The sequence below is a fragment of the Onychomys torridus genome, chromosome 10 (genome assembly GCF_903995425.1).
Source record: "Onychomys torridus chromosome 10, mOncTor1.1, whole genome shotgun sequence".
NCBI lineage: Eukaryota > Metazoa > Chordata > Mammalia > Rodentia > Cricetidae > Onychomys > Onychomys torridus.
In genome coordinates this window covers 30,190,032-30,213,235 of record NC_050452.1, presented here as the reverse complement: position 1 = coordinate 30,213,235, position 23,204 = coordinate 30,190,032, and the positions used below count along the sequence as shown (strand labels likewise).

Sequence of the window (23,204 nt, the reverse complement as noted above, 5' to 3'; positions counted from 1 at the left end):
GGGGCTCCTCCTCCTCTCTGTCAGGAGGAACTGAGCACAGAGCAGGTGGGGGCTCAGGAAAGCTGGTCACACAGGGGTTTGAGAAAACTCCTCCTGCCTGATTCTACTCCCCCAGTGAATCAGGGGCACAGAACACCAGTCACTAGCCTTGTGGCCTTGGGGGAGAAAAAGAAATCATCCCAAGCCTCCATTTCCTCACTAGCAAAGGATGGAACTGAGAAGCCCTGATTTGCAGGACAGCATCCAGCATGGACACTTTCACAGCCTCGGTGACATCAAGGCTGTCACCAGTGTGAGTGGACTTCTGACTCATGCTGAGAGAGAGCTCAGACTGTGACCCTGAGCTACAGAGGCAGGAACTGCCAGACTATGGGTCACAGTCCCAGCATAAGTGGCTTCTCAGCCACCCCCTGCATGGTCACTGGGTTCATGAGGTCCAGTGGTATGAAGTCTGGTGCACGTGGGGCTTACATGTGTACCCCTCATCTCTGCAGTCAGCAGGTGGCTCTTTTAGAATACCCTTGTTCTTCTGGGAACTGAGATGCGCTGGGACTCAAACCCAGACTCCCAGGCAAGCAGAAACACAATGTCCCCAGTCTGCACGGTGGCAGGCAAATCGGCTTCCCCAGCCAGTCCTATCCCTGTTGCTTCGCTGGTGCTGGGATCTGACCCAAGAATCAGCAGGACTGTAGTCAGTTCCCAGCCACTCTGCCGCTCAACTATCCCAGGAGAAAACAGAATGCCCACACTTAAGATGGGAAGAAAATGGAAGAGGCCAGCGCCTCACTGCAAGACTCTCCTCCTGTGACTTCTGAGGGAAAAGCCCGTGGGGACACTCCACCCAGGGACCTCGCCTTCCCCAGGCAACAAGAGGGGGTAAGATCAGCTTCCCTCACCCCTAACCTAAGCCCCTAGGGTCCCTTTTCAGGATCCCTTCCTTCTGCCCCAGGCAGTGACTAAATCTTCAAGTGACAGGCATGTCTGCATTAAGGACAAGACTATCTTTTATCTGGAGAAGGAACATACTGGTAGGGGTAAGTTCTGAGCTCTGTGGTTCAAGTCTAGCCCCGCTCCACCACTCACCACCTGAGCAAGGCCATGCCTCTTACTAAGCCTTACCCTCCTTAGCTAAATCTCACAAAGCAACACCCAAAGGAAAGGCTGTGGTGGGCATCCCTGTGGTGGGCAGCTGAGGAGTGTCCCAGCCAGCACTTCTGTACCAGGCCTCCAGTAACCTCAGCTTGTAATTGAAGCCTTTAACTAAGGAAACTGGCTGCATTTACACAAACAACCCTAAACTTGATGAGTTCTTCATTCTCACCAAAGCCTGCACTCCAGGCTGCAGAGGAATGGTCTGGCAAAGCTATGTTGTCTGCCTTTCTCTTTGGTTTGCCCTGCCCATAGCAGAAGCATGTGGTAGCACATTTCACCTAGTCCTACCACTCCTGGTGGAGGTAGGTGCTATGTGTTTGCATATGTGTCTGCCTGTCTGTGTGGCTCTGTGTGTGTGTGTCTGCTTGTCTCTTCATGTAAGTGTGCTGGTCTGACACTATGTTTGCCTGTCTATGTGACTCTGTATGTGTGTCTGTCCGTGGAACTCTCTGCATGCCCGTTGGCCTGTGTGACTGTGTGTGTGCTGCCCCTGGAGGAGATGTGCATTCTTTTGACTCAGTACAGCTCATCTTCCAGAAAGCAGTCTCCTCTCTCCTCCAGGCATCCTGCTCCAGCCACCTGCTGTAGGCTGAGTCTTAAATGTCTCCAGAGACCACATGTTGAAGCTTGATCATCAGCCTGGGACTTGATTGGGAAGTGATGAAACCTTACAAGATGGAGCCTAGCAGGAGGAAATTAGGTCACTAACTTGAAAGGGATAGTGTGCCCCTCACCTCCACCCACTGCTCTCTTCCTAACTGCCCCAAAGTAAGCAGCTTCCTCTACCATCGGCTCCAGCCATGACCACTGACCCTGCCATAATCCTGACAGCAGTGGAGCCAACTGACCATGGACTGAAACACTGAGCCAAAAATAAACTTGCCCTCCTTCAAAGCGTTTCACTCAGGCATTTTGTCACAGTAGCAGAAAACTGACTGAAACACTCCCCCAGGTCTGCACATGTCCACATCTGCCCAGAGGCAGTTAGATGTTGAACAAGCTCACTGGATCTGTCTTATAGACAGTTTCTATGCACAGACAGATGCCCATAGCAGCAACTTTTTTTTTTTTTTTTTTTTTTGAGACAGGTCCTCACTTATGTAGCTTTGACTGTCCTGGAACTCACTATGCAGACTAGGCTGACCTTGAACTCATAGAGATCTGCCTGCCTCTGCCTCCTGAGTGCTGGGATTAAAGGTGTGCACCACTATGCCTAGCAGCAACAACTTTAAAGGTCTTATTAAAAGGGAAACTATACAATAAGGAAAAACTAGACTTGAGATTTTTCTATAAATATGTTTTAACTGAATCAATGAAAAACATGGAAAGAATAGAGACTGTCACTAAAGTACAAGCCATGCGGAAAAGTCCAGTAGTCCTTTGCCCTCATGTCAAGAATACAAAAGCACAGAGAAAAGAGCCAGCTGGCATATACACACTTCAACCTCTTTCTTCCAGACCAGGCCGAGCTCTCGGGAGGAAAGCGATGACAACCAGCTATCAAAGCTGGTTCCTGACAACCTCTTCCCAAGCGTCCATGAGTCTACCTCACACACTGGAAACACTCAGAGTGCCACACTTGCTTCTCCAGTGACTCATTTCTCTTTCAACTAGAACTCAGGTCCCTTGTGGAGTGGGGCCATCCATGTGTTGCACAGTGCTGGGATGGGCATGCGGCAACCCAGAGAGACCCAGACATCTACCTGGGGCAGGCCAAGAGCACATAAGGCACCTTGGTGTGAGACTCTGCCTTTCCCTAGTCTGAAGACCAAACTGTCCAGACCACAGAGAAAGCAGCCAAGAGAAGGTGAGCACAGCTGGCCTTGTTCCCACAGGGCTCCCACCAATGGGAGAAATCAAGCTGCTTCATTCACTGTCCTCTGCATCTCCCAAAGGCACCTGTAGGGTCCCCTCCAAAATGATAAGCAGAGGCTCTGCCACTCAGGGTACTTAGAGACCTCTGAGCATATGTCTATGCAAAGAGTAGCATGAGAAGTTCAACATGTACTTAAGAGAATGGGATTTGAATTGAAAAATCACAACTCTTCCACACAACAAAATACTCTGTGGTATTTTTGTTTGCTTTTAACTGAAGCCCTCCACCCCAGAAACACAACCTCTGCACATTTTTATGGAAACCCGATCATGCTGCTTCTGGGAACGCTGGCTCTTGTCTTGTGTTTGACCTCTGCACAGAGGCTCCTGTCTGCAGCTTCTGCACACACACACACACACACACACACACACACACACACACACACACGCTCCTGTCTGCAGCTTCTGCACACACACACACACACACACAGGGGCTTCTGGCAAGCCTATGGATGATGGATGTAACAGGCAGATAGGACACGTGGTTCTGGTGATGCTTCTTGCAGAAGGATCAATATCATGTGCCAGTCAAATGCTGCCTTGTGTTTATCATACTTTGTAAGGGCAAGGATTTTTTTTAATTGTTATAGTTTAATTGTTATTTCTAAATGTCTGCACCTGGATCATAAACTCTGAACAATCTTTGATAACGGTAGTCTTAGGTGATGAGACACTTGTCTTTGTTTATAAAACAATTCCTAGTAAAGAGTGGAAGAGCATTTCCATAGGGACTCACAGTGGCGACAGAGTCACTCAGTGGGAGAGTGTCCCTAGCGCATGTGAGGCCATGGACTCAATGCCTAGGTAGGAGCCTGGAACCCTAAGGTATGTTCCTGGGGCCTTAACTTTACAGTGTCTTGAGCCAGTAAATGTGGTACTGGGCCAGCCAGGGTTACTTGCTAAGACATTGTCTAAAAAAACAAACAAATGAATTGAAAAAGAAAATGATAAACAAATAAAGTGGAAATGAAGTCTTATTGTAGAAAAGCAGCTGATCGAAAGGTTTGTTTATTATATAACCAACAAAACCGAGACAAATGAATAGGGCACACAGTATTTCAACTTGCCCACACAGAAGAGCACATAAAACCACCACCCTCACCCTGACAACACAAAACAGGCTAGAGAAACCGAAAAACCAAAAACCAAAACACAGTCGTACCACTTTTCAAAGCCATCTGAGCATGGGGATGCTGAGAGGCCACAGAGAAGGAAACCCTAAAGATGAAGGGGCCTTGGAGGAAAGAGGCTCCCCCACAGCTGCCCTCCCGGTAGGTAGATGGGGGAAGGGGACGGCAGGGTAGCCCAGGGCCTGCAGGAGCCAGTTCTCAGCCCTCCTATCTTTCCTGAAAGGATAAGGAGGGTCCAAAAGGCAGGCAGGAAGGAGGTGGGGTCGGCATCCTGAGATGCAGGGAACTTCATTCAGGGCAAGGTGTCTGCTTTGCCAAGGAACTCCAGATGCACAGCGAGTGCTCACCAGGAAGGTTCCAGCTTCCAGGATCAAAGGGAAGCCAAAGTCACCAGCTGAGGCTGAGCCCAAAGCAGACAGTCTGGCAGGCTAGACTTAAAGAGACCCACAGGCTGCTCCAGAAAACTGGCCACTTGTCCCCAGCACACGAGAGACCTTAGGCCTCTTGCCAGCTCTCCAGTCCCCAGCCATGCCCCTGTGAAAAACTCATTCTGAAGGCAAGAGTGGTGTGAACGAAAGCAACATGGCCACAATTCTACCGTGCCCAACAAGAGACTCAAGGGCTGCACCTGGCTCTGGGGAAATGGCAGAGGGCAGTCTCTGCAGTTTCCTTGCACCCATTCCAACGCCTATGCAGACTCCTGGGGGCAATCAGAAGCAATCCCAGAGATGGCCCCAGTACTGGAAAGACCAGACACTAAAACAGCCATGACAGAATGCTGAAACAGCCAATGACATGGGGGTTGGCACACAGACAGATGACATACAGAGAAAGATGGGAAAGTGCTGGAATGGAAACTAGGACCCAAGATTGAAGTGGGCATGAGGCATGCTGGGCAAGAAGCTTCCCAAACAGTGAGGACAGGCCACGAGGAGCACACAGCCAGTGGGCCACGGGGGTGAAGAGCTGCAGACAGGGACCCCCTAGTCTGTGGGAGTAGCCAATGAGAGATACCCAACAATGGAGCTGCCAAAGGAGGGGAGAAAGGCAGACATCCTTGGAAAGGAAGTGGCCCAACTGCTTCAAAGCCAATGAGAGACAGCATCTTTGGGACAGATGACAGACAAAGACCAGGAAGGCTGATCCTCTGCACCAATACCTCAGGGTCACCTGCTGGAAGCCCAGGAATAAAGCACCTTTAGAGGCTCCAGTGACAGTGACGCCAAACTTGGGAACAATGGCTGTAGATGGGGTTGGCTTCTCAGGAAGCAGAGCAGACAGTGGCTTTCACATCACCTGGGAGTCCATTGTCAGTGTAGGAAATGGGCTTTCAAACATCTTCTACTTAACTTAAAAAATGCTCACTTTGTGTGTACCTCTGGTGTGTATACGCACATGAGTGCAGATGGCTATGGAGGCCAGATGGATCATGTCCCCTGGAGCTGGAGTTACAGGCAGCTGTGAGCCACCTCTATAGGTACTTCAAACTGAACTTGGGTCCTCTGCAAGAGCAGTATGTGTTCTTAACCACTGAGCCACCTTTCCAGCCCCTCCCACATTAAAGCAAAACAAAACACCAACTTCTTTGGAGGGAAAGGAAAAGAGGCAAGATGGAGGCTCATATCTAAGAATGAATGAAGACCCAGGCATAGACCCACTTCTCTGTCTCCTTCTCAGGCAGGAGGAGTTCATGGAGCTAGACATTAAAACAGAAGTTCCCTGAGAAGAGAGAGTTAAGCAGGGGAGGCATCTCTCAATCCCATCAGCACAGGGCAGCATTTAGGGACTTAGAAAGATACAAAGAAAAACTTGTAAAGACTTCAGGCACCCAAGAAATCTGAATTACTCAGAATCTTGTTTTGAAAACCTCTACCACCTCTGTGGCTCAGCAGGTAGGTTAAGACATCTGCAGCACAAACTTGACAACCTGAGTTCAATCCCAGGATCCCACGGTAGAAAAAGAGAAATGACTGTAGACCTCTGACCTTCAACGTGCACCCCACAGCGCACACACACACACACACACACACACACACACACACACTAATTAATAATAATAATAAATAAATAATTAAAATCATGGTTCTGATAAGGTAACTGATCTAATGATGGATCTGGAAGAAACAAAATCCTATGACTGAAACCCCTTTGTTGACTCTCATTGTTTTATTAGCATAGATTGTTAATTATACATACTAGATTTCTTAGTGAGCTTGTCACACATGCACACATCTTTTACCATAGTCACCCTGTTGTCCTCTCTTCCCCTGCCCTGCTGTCCCCTCCCTTCCTAACTAGCCCCTCTACTTCCATATCTTTTTGTTCTTGTGACCTAATGAACTTCACGGTTAGCTGCAGAAACGTGAGTAGTAATTTACTACTAGCACAGCATCAGTGGAATGCAGCTGAAAAATGTCCCTTCTGCCCCGGGGTAACCATTAACTGCTCATAGATCCTCGGAAAAGGAGCAGAGTATCACATCGTCCCCGCTGGCAGACCTTACCTATAAATCCCTGAGGAGAAGCAGGGCTTGGTGGGCCTGCACTCTTCCTCTAGATCCTCCGGTCCTCCCACCCCTCTGCAACCATGGTCTCTGAATCTGAGAGGGTGACACAGACAGCCCACTAGGGCTGCGTGCTCCACGGACATCTTGACATTTACTTCTAGGGCTCCTTAAGCTCTGGTACTACGGAAATAACAGCACTAATATTAACTAGAGTAATCTATTCAAACTCTTCAGAAAAAGATTATCGGCCTTATATTATTTACTTCCCTTGTAAGAAGTACACTAAAATGAAAATTCCTGCAATTAACTACCATTCATGAGTGGAGATGTCATGCTATAATTAGCTAAGCGCCCCAGTCGGGAAGTAGCTCGCACATGGGGAAGCAGTCGACAAGGTTATTCCACCCCATCAGCATCTTAGAAGCACGATGTTTCACTTGTCTGTTTGCCAGCTGCTCAAGGACTCGGAGTGACTTCATGTCAGATGCTCAGCAGTTACAAGGGAGCTCAGCACACTGAGATCTAAGGCTGCAGGACAGCAGGGGGAGTAGGAGCCCTCCGAGGTTCGGGGTGGCCCTCCTAAGCTTCCCATAGTGAACAGTGAGCACCACCCATGGGAAGGAGAGTCCAGGCAGCCAGAAAAGGAATCCAGAGAAAGAAACAGTCACCAGGAAAGCTTCTTACTCCGCAATTGTCCTTTCTCCTTTAGTGAACACACAGGCTAAGATCATGGAAGAGGGAGGAAAGAGAGAAGGACCAGCTGTCAATCACTCAAACAAGAGTGAACGGAAGTCAAACCAAAAACCCCAAACTCGGTGCCTGGATGGATCCCTGTAGAACGTGACAGCATGTGACCTGGGACTCAACTTCTCAGTAGTCAAATGAACCACTAATAGTGGCAGAAGATTAGGAGACCATGAGTGTCTGGGGTGATAAATACGAGGACCCACAAAAAAAAAAAAGCTGGCTGCAGGATTGTGTGCTTGTAACTGCAGTGCTGGGAAGGCAGTGAGGTGGTTCCCTGACGCTGGCTGGTCAGCCAGTCTAACCTTCTCTGAGGTCTAGGCCGGTTAAAAGTGGGAGGCCCTGTCTCAGAAAAGCAAGGTGGATGGTACCTGAGGAATGACTTCTGAGCTTGTCCTCTGGCCTTCACATGCACGTTTCACTCATCATGCACACACACACACACACACACACACACACACACACACACACATACACATTCACACACACTCACACACACACTCTCACATTCACACACATACACTCACACATTCACATACTCACACATTCACACACACACACATTCACACTCACACATTTACACACACTCACACATTCACACACACACACACACACACACACACACACACACATACACACGCACACAGGCAGCATGAGTCAATGAGATGGAGAAGTCTCTGCAAACCCTGAGGTCTGCAAACCCCAGCAGCATAGTGAAGCTCTCAATCTGGAAGACTACACAAACTCCCAGGAGAGATTCCTGAGCTGAGGCTTGCAGGAAGGGAACCCAGAAAAATTGCTCCCCAACCACCTGGATGTCACAAATTTCAGGAGAGCCACAGCCACTGCTGACAGAGTGAAACAGGCCACCTCTGTGTGATTCTCTGGGCAGCTAAGAAAGCTTCTTCACAGACCTGGAGTCTGACTGTGTGTTCCTGGGAGCCATGAGGAATCGAGGCTCATGGTTCCCCAGATACAGCATGTGTTCATCTTCATTCTCAAGTTGCTGGGTTTGGAACCACCTGTGACCCAACTCTGGGCATGTGTTTGGGGATGTTTCCCAAGAGAATTAACAAGAGAGAAGACTCACTCTAAATGTGGGTGGTACCATCCCACTGGCCAGAGGCCTATCTTAACAAAAGGGGTAAAATGAACTGAGCACTGGCAATCATCTCTGCTTGCTGGCTACAGATGACCCTCACACCTGTCACCATGCCTTCACCACTGTGACGGATGACAACTTCAAGCTGTGAGCCAAGACAAGCCCTTCCTTTCTTTAGCTGAGCTTGTCAGGTTATTTTGTCACAGAAGTGAGTGAGGAAAGAGGGACAGTGGTCATAGATGTCCAAGTACATGTCACCTCTTTCCAACCCAGCCCTCACCACAGGCCATGATGAACTGAAACCTTGGGAAGACAGACATGCACAGCTTCTTCCTAAGGGCATGAGGAGCTGCTGTGGTTATAGAATCATTTCCAAGGGCCATGGTAACTCAAAGGGATCATGGAATTGTATTTGCTTTAAAAGGGTAGTTTATGGTTATATGAGTTGTACCCAATATTGCTGCTGTAAGCATTATTTCTATATATTTTCTTCCCAGTTACCATGGCCAGCATGAGCATGGAATAAACACAATAGATGAGAGAGAGCAAGTTACAAGCTCTTGCAAAGGCCAGGTCAGAGCCCCCATGCCCGTCTCATTCAGAGGTAAAAACCAGACCAGCATTTTAAGAGAAATTTAAAGCTGTAAGAGAGACATTTCCAAATTGAAAAAGAAACATATGGAAATCCTAGGGCTTAAAACTATGGATCCCTAAGCTCCAATACAGCAATGCTAGGAGGCTCGGCATTTGAGCTGCAATGACACTATGGGGTAGAACACTCGTGGGTGGGATTAGTGCCCATTGGTGCCCCATAAAAGAGGCTGCAGGTTGGCGCCTCCCTCTTCACCACATGAGGACAGTGAAAAGGTCTTATCAGAGGCCAAATCTGCAGCTACCTTTACTTACCCTTCCCAGCCTCCAGAGCTCAGAAATACATTGATGCTGCTAAAGGCCACCCCACCTGGGGCATTTCAGCAAAGCAGCCTGAGCAGAGAAAGATCCCTAAACCAAAATTACAACACAGCAGCAGAGGAACCAAACAGACCAGAAATAAGGAAAGAGAATTGGACAAGACCAAGAAATAAATAAGTCAGACCAAAGGGGGACAAGGGACAGAGAGTTCAAAGTAAGAAGCTCCCTCATTTAAATATCATTTCTGAAACTGGCAGATAGATCAAAACAATACTAAAAACAACAACAGGACAGATGGACAGCGTCCTGGGACAGACAGCCTCCTGCAGCTGGGAGTTAGGTGCGTGAGACCAATGAGTGTTCACCATCAAAAACAAAACAAGGAGTGGCTCTGCTGCTAAAGGCTAAGGCTCTCAACCCAAACTTCAAAACAACAGTGGGTGAAGGCGTTAACTGCCAAGTCTGACGACTTAGGTTCAATCCCAGAGACCCGAATGGGGGAACAGAGAACCAGTTTTCGAAAGTTGTCCTCTGATCTCCATATGCATGTGTGTGTGTGTGTGTGTGTGTGTGTGTGTGTGTGTGTGTGTGTGTGTGTGTGTGTGTGTGTGTGTATGTAGCTTAATTTTTTTAAAAAAGACAAAGCTCGGGGCTGGGGATTTAGCTCAGTGGTAGAGCGCTTGCCTAGCAAGCGCAAGGCCCTGGGTTCCGTCCTCAGCTCTGAAAAAAAAAAAAAAAGACAAAGCTCCCAGGTTAATCTATCTGAGTTTTTGACAAATTATCAACCAAATGAACAAGAGCCCAGGAAGAGGTCTGGAAATGAAGGTGACTCAGAACCATGGCAGATGGCCTACCTTCAGCCACTGCTCAGCCTGCTCCTTGCTCTGGACGGCAAGAACCAGTGGGTCTGTGCCTTGCTGGGTGATTTTCAGCTCATGCTTCTTCTTCTTACTGTCTCTTGGGATGTACGTGATGCTGCAGCCTTGCAGTGGCAGCTCCATCTGAGGCTGCTGGTCCTTGGAACTTTTATAGCACTGCATGGAACAAAACAGACCAATTGATGCCATGAGGACATGTGACCAGAAACAATGATGAAACCTAGTACAACCAAACCTCCAGTGCTGGCCAGGTTTCAGGAAGTGTTGAGACAGAAGGATGGCTCAACAGCCAGCTAACAGGTGTGACATATACAGAGTCTGCTGCCTATCCACTCTCTGTCTACATCTGGCACACAGAGGTGTGTGTTAATTCTGCTGAGGTCTATGAAGGAAAGCCACTACTGAGAAGACACTGATCTAGCCTGTGTTCCATTGAAGCATCTTCAGAAAATTACATTTATCTTTATGTGAATATGAGCTATATAAAAGGATCTGTTGCAACTACAGAGACCAACTGTGGGCAGCTAGTGAACCGAAGCTTGGGTCCCAGCATCCACATCAGTTGGCTCACAACCACCTGTCTGGAGATCCTAGAAGGGGCAAGCTCAGGCTGCCACTAAGAGCCTGAGGAAGGGCAAACAGGCAGGACTCGGGTCAAGTGAAATGCATGGGGAGCCCACAGGCCCTGGAGTTAGAAGACCTCACTGGGTGTGCCCAGAGAGGCTGGCCTTGAGTCTCTCAGCACCAGATACAGGCAGGTCCTGGGGAAGAAGGGTGACTTGGCCTCAGAGTTCCCTCAATGGAGGCAGCTTTCCCAGGGCTACCCATCTGCTAGGGAATGGGTGCTTCAGTCTCAGGGGGCTGCCTGAGTGGCTACAAAATTGTCTGGGCATGAAAATAAGGGCCTAGAGATGGAGTCAAAAAAGTAGGTAGTGGTGACACCCACAGGAGGCCAGGCAGGATGCCCGAAGAAGAAAAAGCATGCTTTCTGTCATCTGAGTAGCAGAGTCTTGGATTCTTTCTAAAGGAAAATAAAACACACACAACAACTTTAAGCCAAACGTGGTAGTGCCTGCCTATAATCTCATCATTCAGGAGATGGAGGAGGGAAGATTGAGAGCTCAAGGCTAGCCTGGGCTATGTAGTGAGTTTGAGGCTAACCTAAGCTATATAGCAAGACTCTTGTCATAACAAAGCCCAAGTTTCACCTTGCATTCTGTATTGCATAGTGTTGTCCCTCATCTTCTATTTATTTCCTCGGCAATTAAGCTAGTCTTTATGGAAGTTATTACCATCATGGGGCAGAGAGAGGGATCTCAGAGGAGGCCAAAGTGCAGGAAAAAAGCAGGGGAAGAGGAAGACAACAAGAGTGTGGGACAGGGACCAGGAACCTGGGCCCTAAAATGCTGACCCTGCATCAGCCCTGGGGCTGCCTACATTCGAAATAAAAGTTCTCTTTCATATGAGAATTGAGTGCATTTTAAAATATTTTATATAGCTTGTCACCATCTTGCAGCTATTGCATCAGATTATAAATAAGGGCTGTGTTAATATTTTTCATGCTTTAAAATCCCCGATGGCATCATTTTTGGCATATTCTATATTTGGAAGAAATTCAGGCCACACATGTGGAAAAAATATGCACTTTGTTTTAAAAAGTTGAGCAAAAACATGAAACGCATACAATGTGCTAAGAGCCTATGCCAGTAAGAAACCCATAATTCACCAGGGACCATGATCTTTACAGTGTTATCTGCTCCTCTAAATGTGCGGAAACAGAAACTCAGATTTTCTGCTTTAATGAGTCACTTTTGAGCAATTGTTTCCTGAGATTAATTTGAAAGACAAAAGGCATAAACTGTACCGTAAAGCCCCTGACCTAGTGACCAGCCACGGTTTCTGAAGGAAGAGGGGGTGGTGCAGGAACACAGACTCCAAGGCTGCTCCGTCTTAGAGCCCCCAAGGGGACTGCACGTGTGGCCAGTGTTCTGTACCTTCCACACCCTGCTCCTGGACTCACTCAACCTTCCTGTTTGCTTCAAAATCAAGCCCAAAACAAAACAAAACAAAAAATCTCTTTGGAAAGCTTTAGGCTTTCCAAAAGAATGTCCTTTCCCTCTGCCCTCCCCAAGGCGCCTCCACAGGCTCCGGGCCTCTGCTGTGACCTGGCTGGGAGGAATTTACTGACTCACTACAAATGAGAAAGTCTATCTTACAGCTTCTGGCAAGTCTCAACACTGCTCATTTCCACTGACACAAGCCACAGGCCCAGCAGGATGGGAAGGACTTGGGTGTGGGGGAACCATGAACCCTCCCTGCAGAGGTGCCAGCCTGGCTGGGCTGGGCCCACCCCTGGCACTCAAAAAGATTCCGGGGCTTGCCTCCCCTGTGGTAGCATCTGCATGTACCAGCTGCCATCCTGTACTTCAGACTGCCAATGGCACAGCCCCACTGGGCGGCTCACCAGCAACTTGGTGTCCTTGATAACACAGAGCAGCTTGGTCCACTGGCCAAAGCGTTTCTTGCGCAGCAGGAAGGCACAGATCTTGGCGTCTTTCACCAGGTCCATAGAGGCCTCCTCCGAAGGCCACTGGTGCCTGGTTTTCTTCCCCTTTCCGTCCTCCTCCTCTTCATCATATGACTCATAGGAACTGCTCATAGCGTCGGAGTCATAATCTGTGGAGGAGAAAAGGGCAGAGGTGAGGGCAGACCTCACAACTCACCTCACCTGGCCACATTTCCACCCACTGTGGGCTTCAGTGAGAAGGGATTCTGCCCTGAGGATGAAAATCCCGAGACTCAGGCATTAGAAACCCAACAAAATGCTTCAAAGGCAATGACTAAAACACTGAGACTTATTTTAAAGTCTCTATACTCTTTCTCATAGACAGGATGATGTCACCCTGATAGCAACATTAGCTGCACTCAGGAACCTCGTCCAGATAGGGTGTCTACTCTTAATCTGCCTGCTGACACTGCTGCCCACAGACCCTTCAGAACACTTGGGATCCACCAGAGACCACTCCCAGCGGGGTCACCTTGGAATCTGTGATGGGATTTGTCCCATCTTTCTGACAAAATGCCCTTCACACAAAGACTTACCAGCTCAGGTTAGTTTCTCCACACATCTCCTGCTCTCTCTTCCCTTGGGCTCTCTGCACATACCACAAGCTGCCCCCATCTCCTCCTTCTCTGCTGGTATAACATGTGCTCATTACTAGTATTAAGCTCATGACTTCCCCTGGCGAGCACTCCTTGATATCAAAGCCCATGCCATGGGCTCAAGAGTGATTGCCTGGTACTCGTGTGCTGAGGTCTTCAGGCTAACATGACTGCATTTGGAGATGGGGCTTCGGGGTTATACTTGAGATGAAATCTATTGCCAATATGGCTATGACCAAAAGAGTAGAGTCCTAATCCAGTGGGAGTGGAGAGGGGAGGACAAGGGAAAGAGGGAGGGAGGAAGGGAGGAAGGGAGGAAGAAAGCACACTGTCAAGACAGGCCTGAGGACATAGCCATAGGGCAACACCTCTAAGATAGGTCATCTGTAGGATACGCCACTGGGAAGGTAGGCCGAAAATTCTAGCATTTCCTATGAATTTCAGCATTCCAGGCCCCAGGGGCTGAGGGTGATCCGTGGCAGCACGGCCAACGTAACAAACTGTGTCAAAGGCCTGTGCAACACTGCACACAGCCTAACAGACTCCTCGCTGTGCACACAGGTCAGCCACCCACGTCAGGCTATGCGCCTGAGGAAAGGGGACCACCTTGTTGCATGTGCACAGTCAGACAAGGACGAGTACTCGCATGGGTTCAAGCACACGTGCAGACCCTTCAGAGCAACAGCGGCACATTCAGGCCTGGGGCAGGCTGGAGTGAAAGGGAGAGACAGACACATCACCTGGGGAGCGGCAACAGGCCCGGGAGTGGAGGGCTGAGACTGATCTCAGAAGTGCTGATGGTGCAGCCTGAGGTTTCAGTTCCTACACACCATTCACAGAGAATGGCATGGCTCCCCTGCCAGCCTCAGACCAGCAGCCTTTCTCTCTCATCTCTCCCCTCCGACACACCAGCAAGTGGCCGCTCCCAATGTCTGCATCTGCCCAACACCCACTCTTTACATGGCATCCACAAAGGAACATTTCAATCTTCATTTTTGTTAAAAGTAAGGAATTAAGCCTTGAACTTCCCATTTTCACATACAGTTCAAGAGCCCCAAAGCCTATGACTGTGTGGCACCATACAGCAGGGTAGAGACAGAACATGGCCTCTGTCGCCAACATGATGGAGAGCATACCATCTAGAGAGAACCATGCTGTCAGAGACAGGGAACTAAAAGCCAGATGTACCAGACACTGGGAGAATGAGACTATCACTCAGACCCTGGAGAAGCTGCTGGCAGCCAGCCAGAAGTCTGAGAAGAGTGCCAGAAACAAAGACACCTTGGGAAACACCACAGTTCCTAGAGCATGTGGCTACTTGGTACTGGCAATGGTATAGAAACCCTTGAGTAGCACGGAGCAGGTGGTGGTGAACAGGACTGTTAGCCCCTGCTATACTCTGCCCTAGGAGCCTGTCATCAAGACAGCTCGCTTTAGGGCTGAGTGTTTTAAATAACTATTAAAAACACTTAAAAAGTTTTAAATAACTATTTTCCTTGTTTATTGGGGAGGCACATATGCCATGGTACAGGTGTGAAGGTCAGAGGGCAACTGGGGGAGTTCATTCTCTTTCCACCATGTAAGTCCTGGGGATCAAACTCAGGTCATCATATTTGATGGCAAGTGCCCTACAAGGACATTTTTTATACTCTTCTTAATAAGTAAGTATTTCACAATGAAAGGAGTTTTAGAGCTAAGCACAGGAACATAGGATGTCACAGCTTGAAGCATAGCCAAGTGGAGGTGGAGGCACAAGAGGTCATGTGCCATTGCATGGACCAATCAAGACTGGCAGTGGACATGGGCCATGCTTTTAGTTCTCATACATTGGAGACCATGGGGTTCTCAGGGTTCACCTCAATTCCTAGAGCACCAACGCTCAACAAACATGTGATGAACAGACACTGGGAACAAGGGGACAAGTCAGCCGTGAGTGAGACATGCTGAGCTCACGCCCTCAGCCTGGGGCATCAGCGGAGGAGGAGGTGAGCCGTGCCTCCACTCTGCTCTTCAGCTTCCCTAGTCCTCACCTACACTCTTCCTGATGGCCAGCCCACCAGACCAGGCCGGGAGACTTCCCCAGGACTGTCCACCAGCTGTGGCACACACAGGGTCACTCCCTCAAGAAACTCTTTAAGGCCTTCATAACACTCTTTCTAACAAAATTACACCTGACATAGGCTCATCCAACTGCCTCCGAGTTCCTGCTTTGCTGGAAAAGTGCAGACCCAGTGCATCCCTGTTGAGGCCACTCTCGGTATAGTTGTGGATGGAGGGACAGCCACGTCACAAATCACTGGTAACACTGAGATGAGACACTTGCTCAAAGGGACACGGTGACTCTGGTCACTGCTGCCCCCACCCCCCCAGGTTTGCAAGCTCTTCTGTTTCACATTTTTCACTTGTGTATTGGCAGCCCAAGTGCTCAGTAACAGCGGCCCAGGAAGGGTTTCCCTGCAGCACAGGCAAAAATCTAAGGCCTCCAGGCAAAAGAACACTTTGTCTCTAGCTCCAAGCTATGGAGGGCAGGAGGTGGGGGGAAGGTTGGAGCAGGGAAATGAAGTCCCGGAAGAAAGAAGTCCAAGACAGGAAAAACTTCATTTTCATGTTTGAAAATTAACCTAATATCATGGTGGATGCTCAGAATCACTTGAATACACTTTGCCAAGCACTTTTTATTTTTTATTGATTGACTGATTGAATGATTGGTTGATTTTGTTTGTCTGTTTTGTTGTTGTTGTTTTTCGTTTTTGAGACAGAGTTTCTTTGTAACCCCCCTGGCTGTCCTGGAACTCATTTTGTAGACCAGGCTGGCCTCAGACTCACAGAGATCCACCTGCTTCAGCCTCCTAAGAGCTAGGATTAAGGGTGTGAGCCACCACACCCTGCACCAAGCATTTTTTAAATGAAGGATAAACCTGTAATTTATAGGTGCCATAGTCTAAAGTGACCGCCCTGCAGGTCAGAGCCACCCTCTGCTTTCCAGGAGCTCCCAGTGTTCATGGCATGCACAGTGCAGGGGCAGGGGTCTGTAGCTGGATGGGGAACTAGAAAGGCCCTTGACCTCAGGCATCACTCAGGCTGCTGCTACACTGACCCTTCCCCTTCCCAACCTCCCAACACAGTCACCTTCCCACATCACAGTAGATGCTGCTTTACTGAAAATTATTACCAAGGAAGAAAAGGATAGAAAAGTGTCAGGTCTCAATGGAGCAGAGGCTTGGGTGACGTCACATGACTTCACAGGATGACAGAAGAGGGGAGAGACCATGGTGTGGACTATTAATGCTCTGGAGACCTCGTGACCCTAATTAGCAGTCACTCTCTTTCCTACATCCTCCATTTCTTTCCCTGAGCACACACTGAGAGAGCAACAGTACCTGACACTGGGAGGAGAGGACAGCATCAGTAATGACATCTGAATTGCAGGGGTAGTTAGAGAAGGTATCAGCCTCACAGTGTCGGTGTGCAGCTGGGTTTAAAAGGAAGACTACTGAGGCTGGCATCAGGAGCTTGAGGACCATAACTTCAGCAAAAATTGTCCAGTAAAACCAGCTCTCCTTACCACAAAAGAAAAGCCTGCACCCAACAGGCAGCCTGGAAGAAACCTCAGCCTGCAGGGCTGTGCTTTGTGGTGATCAAGAGAGAGGGCAGGGTGGGGCACACATGAATGTTCCACAGGACCACTTCTCTCTCGACCTCAGAGAACCTCATCTGTCCACACCTGGCGTGTGGCACAGGCACCTCTGAGCCTGACTAACCATAAGTTAGAGTCATTGCCTTCCTTAGGTCCCAAATCTATACACCCACATTTCTCTGGTGATGTTCAGCCCTGTCTCCTCCACACCCAGTGCCTTGGCTCAGCACCACTCCCGTGAATGAAGGGACCACCCTGATGGGCGGCTGCCACTCACTTGAGGTGATGTACTCTGGAGCTTTTCCAGGACTCAGCGGCACGGCTTCCTCATAGTAACCCTCTGGGAGAGAGGATGTCGGTAAGGGTGGAGGCCCACTGTCAGGAGGCTGAGAGCAAAAGGAAAACCATATTAGATTAGTGTGGCTGCTGAAGGCAACCCCGTATCTCTGCTATAGAGGGGTTCAAGGTTTTACCCATCAGGACCTGCACCGCTTTTCCTGTTCACGTCCAACCCCCAGCTTCACCCTGGCTGGTCATTGACCATGCAGCTCCCTCCAGTACCCGGAGGGAGTCCCACCTTCACATGGGGACATCCCACCTAACTGGCAAACAGTGAGCCGTCAGAAGCCTACCACCAAATCCATCTGGGCTGATTCACACTTGCCCTCTGAGCCCCTCTCCAGCTGAGGCAGGGTCTCTGTGTTCTTCTTCACCCTCATAAGGCCCCCCAGACACTCCACGACTGGGTGCCCCCTACAGATAGCACCAAGAACAGAGGAAGTGTGCGCCCATTGCGAGGTATTCCCTGCAGTGCTGGACAATGGGACTAAGGCAGTGCCGGTCCATGAACCACTCCCGGCCTGCCTCTCCCTGGAGGCAGCGTCTGTTCTTTACTAACCATCCCATCAGAAGTCCCTACAAACTCAGACTGTTCCACTATCTGCACTACAACTTTAGACCATCGAAGAGGTAGGCGTTCCTTAGCCTCAGCCGAAACCAGAGCCTACCAGCCTGCAAGATGCAGCTCAGATCCCTACTTCCAGAACTTTCCTGACCACTAATTCATGCCAGCCCCTTCTTTTGCTCATCCATGGGACCCTGCTGGTCCTTCTGCTGAGAGAAAAGGTCAAATGGAAGGAGGTCTGGTGCACCAGGGCCCCTGCTCCCTGCCTAGCAATGCACTACAGCTTCACTGCTCACAGGTCCCAGCCGTCAGCCTGGATGGGAGCCCTGCAGGAATGCTACCAAGTGGCCTCACACTGTGCAGATGCAGAGAGCAAGGCCCAGAATCTAAAGCATGCTGCTCAAAATCAGACTTGCTCCTGCCATGGTTGGGTTTTTAGACACCCTGGCATCTGTTAAAGACCTGTTCTAGTCTTCCCCTCTCCTCTGTGTGTAGCTAATTCACACTATCTATGTTCTGTAAATAACCAGGAAGTGATAAACTCCATCCAGCTTGGACACTGCTCCACTGATGTCAGGGCTTTGTTTTTATTCTTATGAAAACCCTCCAGAATGTGACTCCATCACTTTCCACTAACTCTCAGTCCAAAAAATCCTTTGTGAGTGACTAATGGCCACTGCACGCCTACCCTACCTCCTCCGCCTGCAGCTGGAGAGAGGATTGATTTCCAGTTCAGCTAGCTGAATACTATTACCCAACCACCTAGGCCTGTCCCCTTCAGAAAACACCTCCAGTTCCCTCCTAGCTCTACCTTGCTCCCTGGGTGGTGACAATCTTGCCATCTACTTACAAGTTAAAGAACAGCCTTGTAGGCAGCCATCACTCACTGGAGGAGATATACTTCACAGCTGTCCCAGGGCCCATGCTGGCTCATCCAAAGTCTTCCTGTCCTCCCTAGGAGTCTGTCCTAAGGAACCTAACATGCTGTGCTTGGTACTGGTTGAAGCCAGACATCCAGCCTAGAATGCTGCAGCTGCTTGGGAGAGCTGTTTGATTTACTGAGTGTTTCATGCATGAGAAGGCAGGGATTCCACTTCCCTCTGAGCTTGGTGAAACTGACTGCTCACACCCTGGACTGTTTCAAAGAGCTGAGTCAAACCTATGTCAGTATGTATCCAGGTCAGATCTTCCTCCAAAGAGCTGTGAGTAGGAGAGAGGTGAGAAAGGCTGCTGTCTACTGGGTGGGGTTTGTGAATAGATACAGTCAAGCCATTGAGGACAGAGCCTTCAGAGAGACACACTTTAGACCTCATGGTCCCACCTCTAGAAACACAACAGGAAGATCCTATGGGCCAATGAAAAAAAAGCAAGCTTAAGAAGTTCAACAAGTTTCTGGAGGGGGGAAAAAACAACCATCAAAAGAAGAATTCTGGCCAGTAAGATGGCCCAGCAGGTAAAAGCACTTGGAAGGTGTCTTGGATTGCTTTCTGTTGTGTGATAAATGCCATGGCCAAAAGCAACTTAGAGCGGATGGAACTTATTAAATCTGACAGCCTACAGTTCACCATGAAGGAAAGACAAGGCAGGAACCTGGAGATAGGAGCTGATGCAGAGTCCATGGTAGAAGGCTGCTTACTGGTGTGTTCCTCATAAGCTTGCTCAGCCTGCTTCCTTCTATTTCCCAGAACCACCTGCCCAGGGTGGCACTATCTACAGTGGGTTGGGATCTTCCACATCAATCATCAGTCAAGAAAGTGCCTTACAGGCTTGCCTACAATCGGATCTTATGAGGCATCTTCTCAATTGATGTTAGGTCCTCCCAGATGACCACAGCTCATGTCAAGTTAACCAAAAAATAAAAAACAAAACAAAACAAAACAAAACAAAACAAACAAAACCCTAACCAGTACACTGTGCAAGGCTCAATAACTGAGTACCATCCCAGAACCCCAAGAGGAAGAAGAGAATTTGACCTCTGACCTGACACGTGTGCCATACTCACACACAAACAATAAACAGAATTTTTTTTTTTTTAAGAAGACTGCTCAGATGAACTGCCACACTGCAGTGCAGCTTGAAATCACCGACTTGAAAAAGCCCAGTCAGCACTGATGAGTGAAAGAATGTGGTAGCTCTGGCCCCTTTCTAGATTTTTTAAGGCAGGTGGCTGCTCACCAAAAGTGTTAACACACAGTTACCTTCCTTACATGTGTCTGCATAACTTTCATTTTTAATATAATATTTATCACTTTTTTCAAACAAATTTGTTTGTTTGTTTGTTTGTTTGCTTTACACCCTGGCCACAGTTTCCCTCCTCTTCTCCCAGTCCCTTTCCTCCACCCCACTCTGTTCCCACCCCCCATCCACTCCTCCTCTGTCCGTGGATATTAACAAAACAAGGCATATCAAGTACGACTAAGCACCCTCCCTTGTCTTAAGGCTGGATAAGGCGACCCAGTATGAGGAGAAGGGTTCCAAAAGCCAGTGAAAAAGTCAGAGACAGCCCCTGTTGCCACTGTTAGAAATCCAAGGTATTTCATTTTCAATTATGTGTGTGTGTGAACATTTGTGCACCTGTGTGTGTTGTGAATGACAGTGTCTTCAGAGGGCAGAAGAGGTCAGACCCCAGAGCTGGAGTTAAAGGTAGATGTGATCCCCTCAGTATTCACCATGGTGCTGTTGAGCAGAAAAGGGGTGGGGACTGAATAATCACACTGAGGCTACCGTGACAATAGTGGACTAAACCTCTGAGCTGTACACAAGCCCCAGTTAAATGCTTCCCTTTATAAGAGTTGCCATGGTCATGATGTCTCTTCACAGCAACAGAAATCCTAAGACATGAGCCTGTGGGGGACATTCTCATCCAAATCACAGACCCCTGATGACCATAAGCCATCTTTGAAAGCTTTAATTTTCGAAGGTTTTCAGGACAGCTAGGGCAACACAACCCTTAGCCACCACTACCACCAATACAATGACCCCACACCTGACACAGCCAAGTGATCACTTTGCCATCGTTTGCATGAAAGTCAAATTCCCCTGATTAAGCAAGCTGCAGAATATAAAGACACAGAAAGAGCTGAAGGGAGATGGCAATGGCATACAAGGACATCCCTAGTTTGGAAATACATGCAAAAAAAAGAATCCTGAACCCATTTGAAATACATAAACTCAACTGAAGTGTATATTTCTGGAATGTGCACATTTTTCTTTCTTGGGGAAAAAAAAAAACACAAGATTTCAGCCTGGAACACAGCAATGAAGGTCAGAGGTCACTCAAAAAGAGGGTGGCATCCTTGGGCTCTGCAGACATAATTCTGCCTGCTCCATCTTCTGATTCCCCTTCATCTATCTTAACAGATTTCTAAGAACCTGTGTTTCCAGGACTCTACAAAGAAACACAGCTCCTTCTGTTATCAGCAGCCTCGGGCCCCTGGAACACACTCCCAAGAGCACCTCAGGCACAGAGAAGCCTTTCGCCCTCTGGCTTCCATCACGGGCCTGACAGGCACATGAGCAGCCCAGGCCTGCAGAGGCAGTGTGGATGGGTGGGTAGATGTCAACTTACCAGCCATGGCTGAGGGATCTCAGGCAGAGGCATCTGTGGGGGTGCCGGCAGGCTGTTGGCCTCTGCCTTCTGAGCATGGTCCTTCACTTCAAAGCCTGGAAAGATTAACCGAAACCACAGATGCGGGTGAGGAGGAGGACACCAGCAGTCGCCTTTCCTGAGCCCTCTAGAGAACAGTGCAAATATTTACTCTCTGATGGTTTACAGCAATCCTGCAAGGGGGCATCATGCCTCTCCACTGAACTGTGAAGGGTCTACCTAAGACCAGACCAGACAGTGAGGAAGAGGAGCTGCAGAAGAATTCATGAAGGGGATAGTGTCAGAGGATATATTGGATGAGAACAAATGAATACAGCTTAGAAATATGGTAGAATTAAATAAAGAGGGTTCGGAAGCCTAGGAATCTGGACCAAGGACGCCCCGTGGCCTATGAGACTCACTCTTGGATGACTGCATTCGCAGCAGGATGTTGGTGAGCACTGCCTTTTTCTCTCTGACAGTTGATGTGAGGTACTCATGGTCCAGGAGCTCCAGGAAGAGACGAAGTTCGACTATTAACTCTTCCATTGCTGGAAAGAAAGTAGAGAGGAGGAAGGGGCCATTAGACTGAGGGTTTGCAGGTGTTATATGGAGTGTGAGCTTCTCCCCAACGGCTCACATTCAATCTGATGACCGGATGATTTAAGTGTTCTACATTCTTACACAGTGAGCTTGCTAAGCCAGACGCAGTGCAGACTCATGATCCTCCCCACACTCTCATGACTCCTTCACCCTCACTTCAAGGCAGCAAAGCTCAACTGGAGAAGAGCCAGAGCCAAAGTCAACAGATGGAACAGCCCCAGAGTAGACATTATTCCATGTCAGTGTATGATGCTGAATTTCAGGGTCCAGAAAGAGATCAGTGTTCAAAACACCAGTTTTCAAATAGCCATCAGCACACAGGTTACAAAACACAGCCCCCACTTGCTCTTCTGAGCCGCCTCCATCACCAGAACAACAGAAATGCCATACACACTGCAGCAAGGATACCAGGTGTCAGGGCAGCGAAAGTTCAAGTGCTGACTCCCTGCCCCCATGTCCTTCACACTAAAATGATGGCAGACATTGACATTTTGCACAAGACTGGAATGCAGGGTTGTATCAGCAACTTCTAACTGATTATGTGTGCTCTAGGGCAGTCCAAAACCCTTTGCAGGGTTGGCAGGTCCACAACAGTTTCACAACAGTGAAACCCTGTCTTCCTAATGCTGCAATGATGGGGCAGATAAATACAAGGGTGAAACTGCATGCATGCACACATGTCAAGCACTGGCACCTAGCCTCGAGTGATGGCACAAAGCTTCAAGAACTGGCACCTAGCCTCAAGTACTGACATTAAACTTCAAATGCTGGCACCTAGCCTCAAGTACTGACACTAAGCTTCAAGTACTAGCACCTAGCCTCAAGCACTGGCACCTAGCCTCAAGTACTGACACCAAGCTGCAAGTACCGGTACCCAGCCTCAAGCACTGGCACCTAGCCTCATTAGTGGCCTGGTGTTCTTCACAGCTGAGAACCACTCTCCCTGAAGAGCACCCCTGAAACATTCTTGACACTACTCTGGTAGTAAAAGCCATTGCTTGTATCAAGTCTCA

At 48.8% G+C, this 23,204-nt stretch overlaps 1 protein-coding gene across 2 annotated transcripts in view; it reads right to left on the bottom strand.

Moving 5' to 3' along the window:
- The window catches only part of Afap1 (actin filament associated protein 1), a 112,163-nt gene that overhangs the window by 45,439 nt on the left and 43,520 nt on the right, over window positions 1–23,204 (bottom strand). For both annotated transcript variants that reach the window (XM_036200681.1, XM_036200682.1), the window contains exons 2-6: window positions 22,011–22,139; window positions 21,571–21,665; window positions 17,376–17,484; window positions 12,764–12,975; window positions 10,276–10,455 (exon numbers count right to left, since the gene is read on the bottom strand). In XM_036200681.1, coding sequence (XP_036056574.1) covers window positions 10,276–10,455; window positions 12,764–12,975; window positions 17,376–17,484; window positions 21,571–21,665; window positions 22,011–22,137 — 723 coding nt within the window. In that variant the 5' untranslated portion in view covers window positions 22,138–22,139. The remainder of the gene's footprint in view (window positions 1–10,275; window positions 10,456–12,763; window positions 12,976–17,375; window positions 17,485–21,570; window positions 21,666–22,010; window positions 22,140–23,204) is intronic.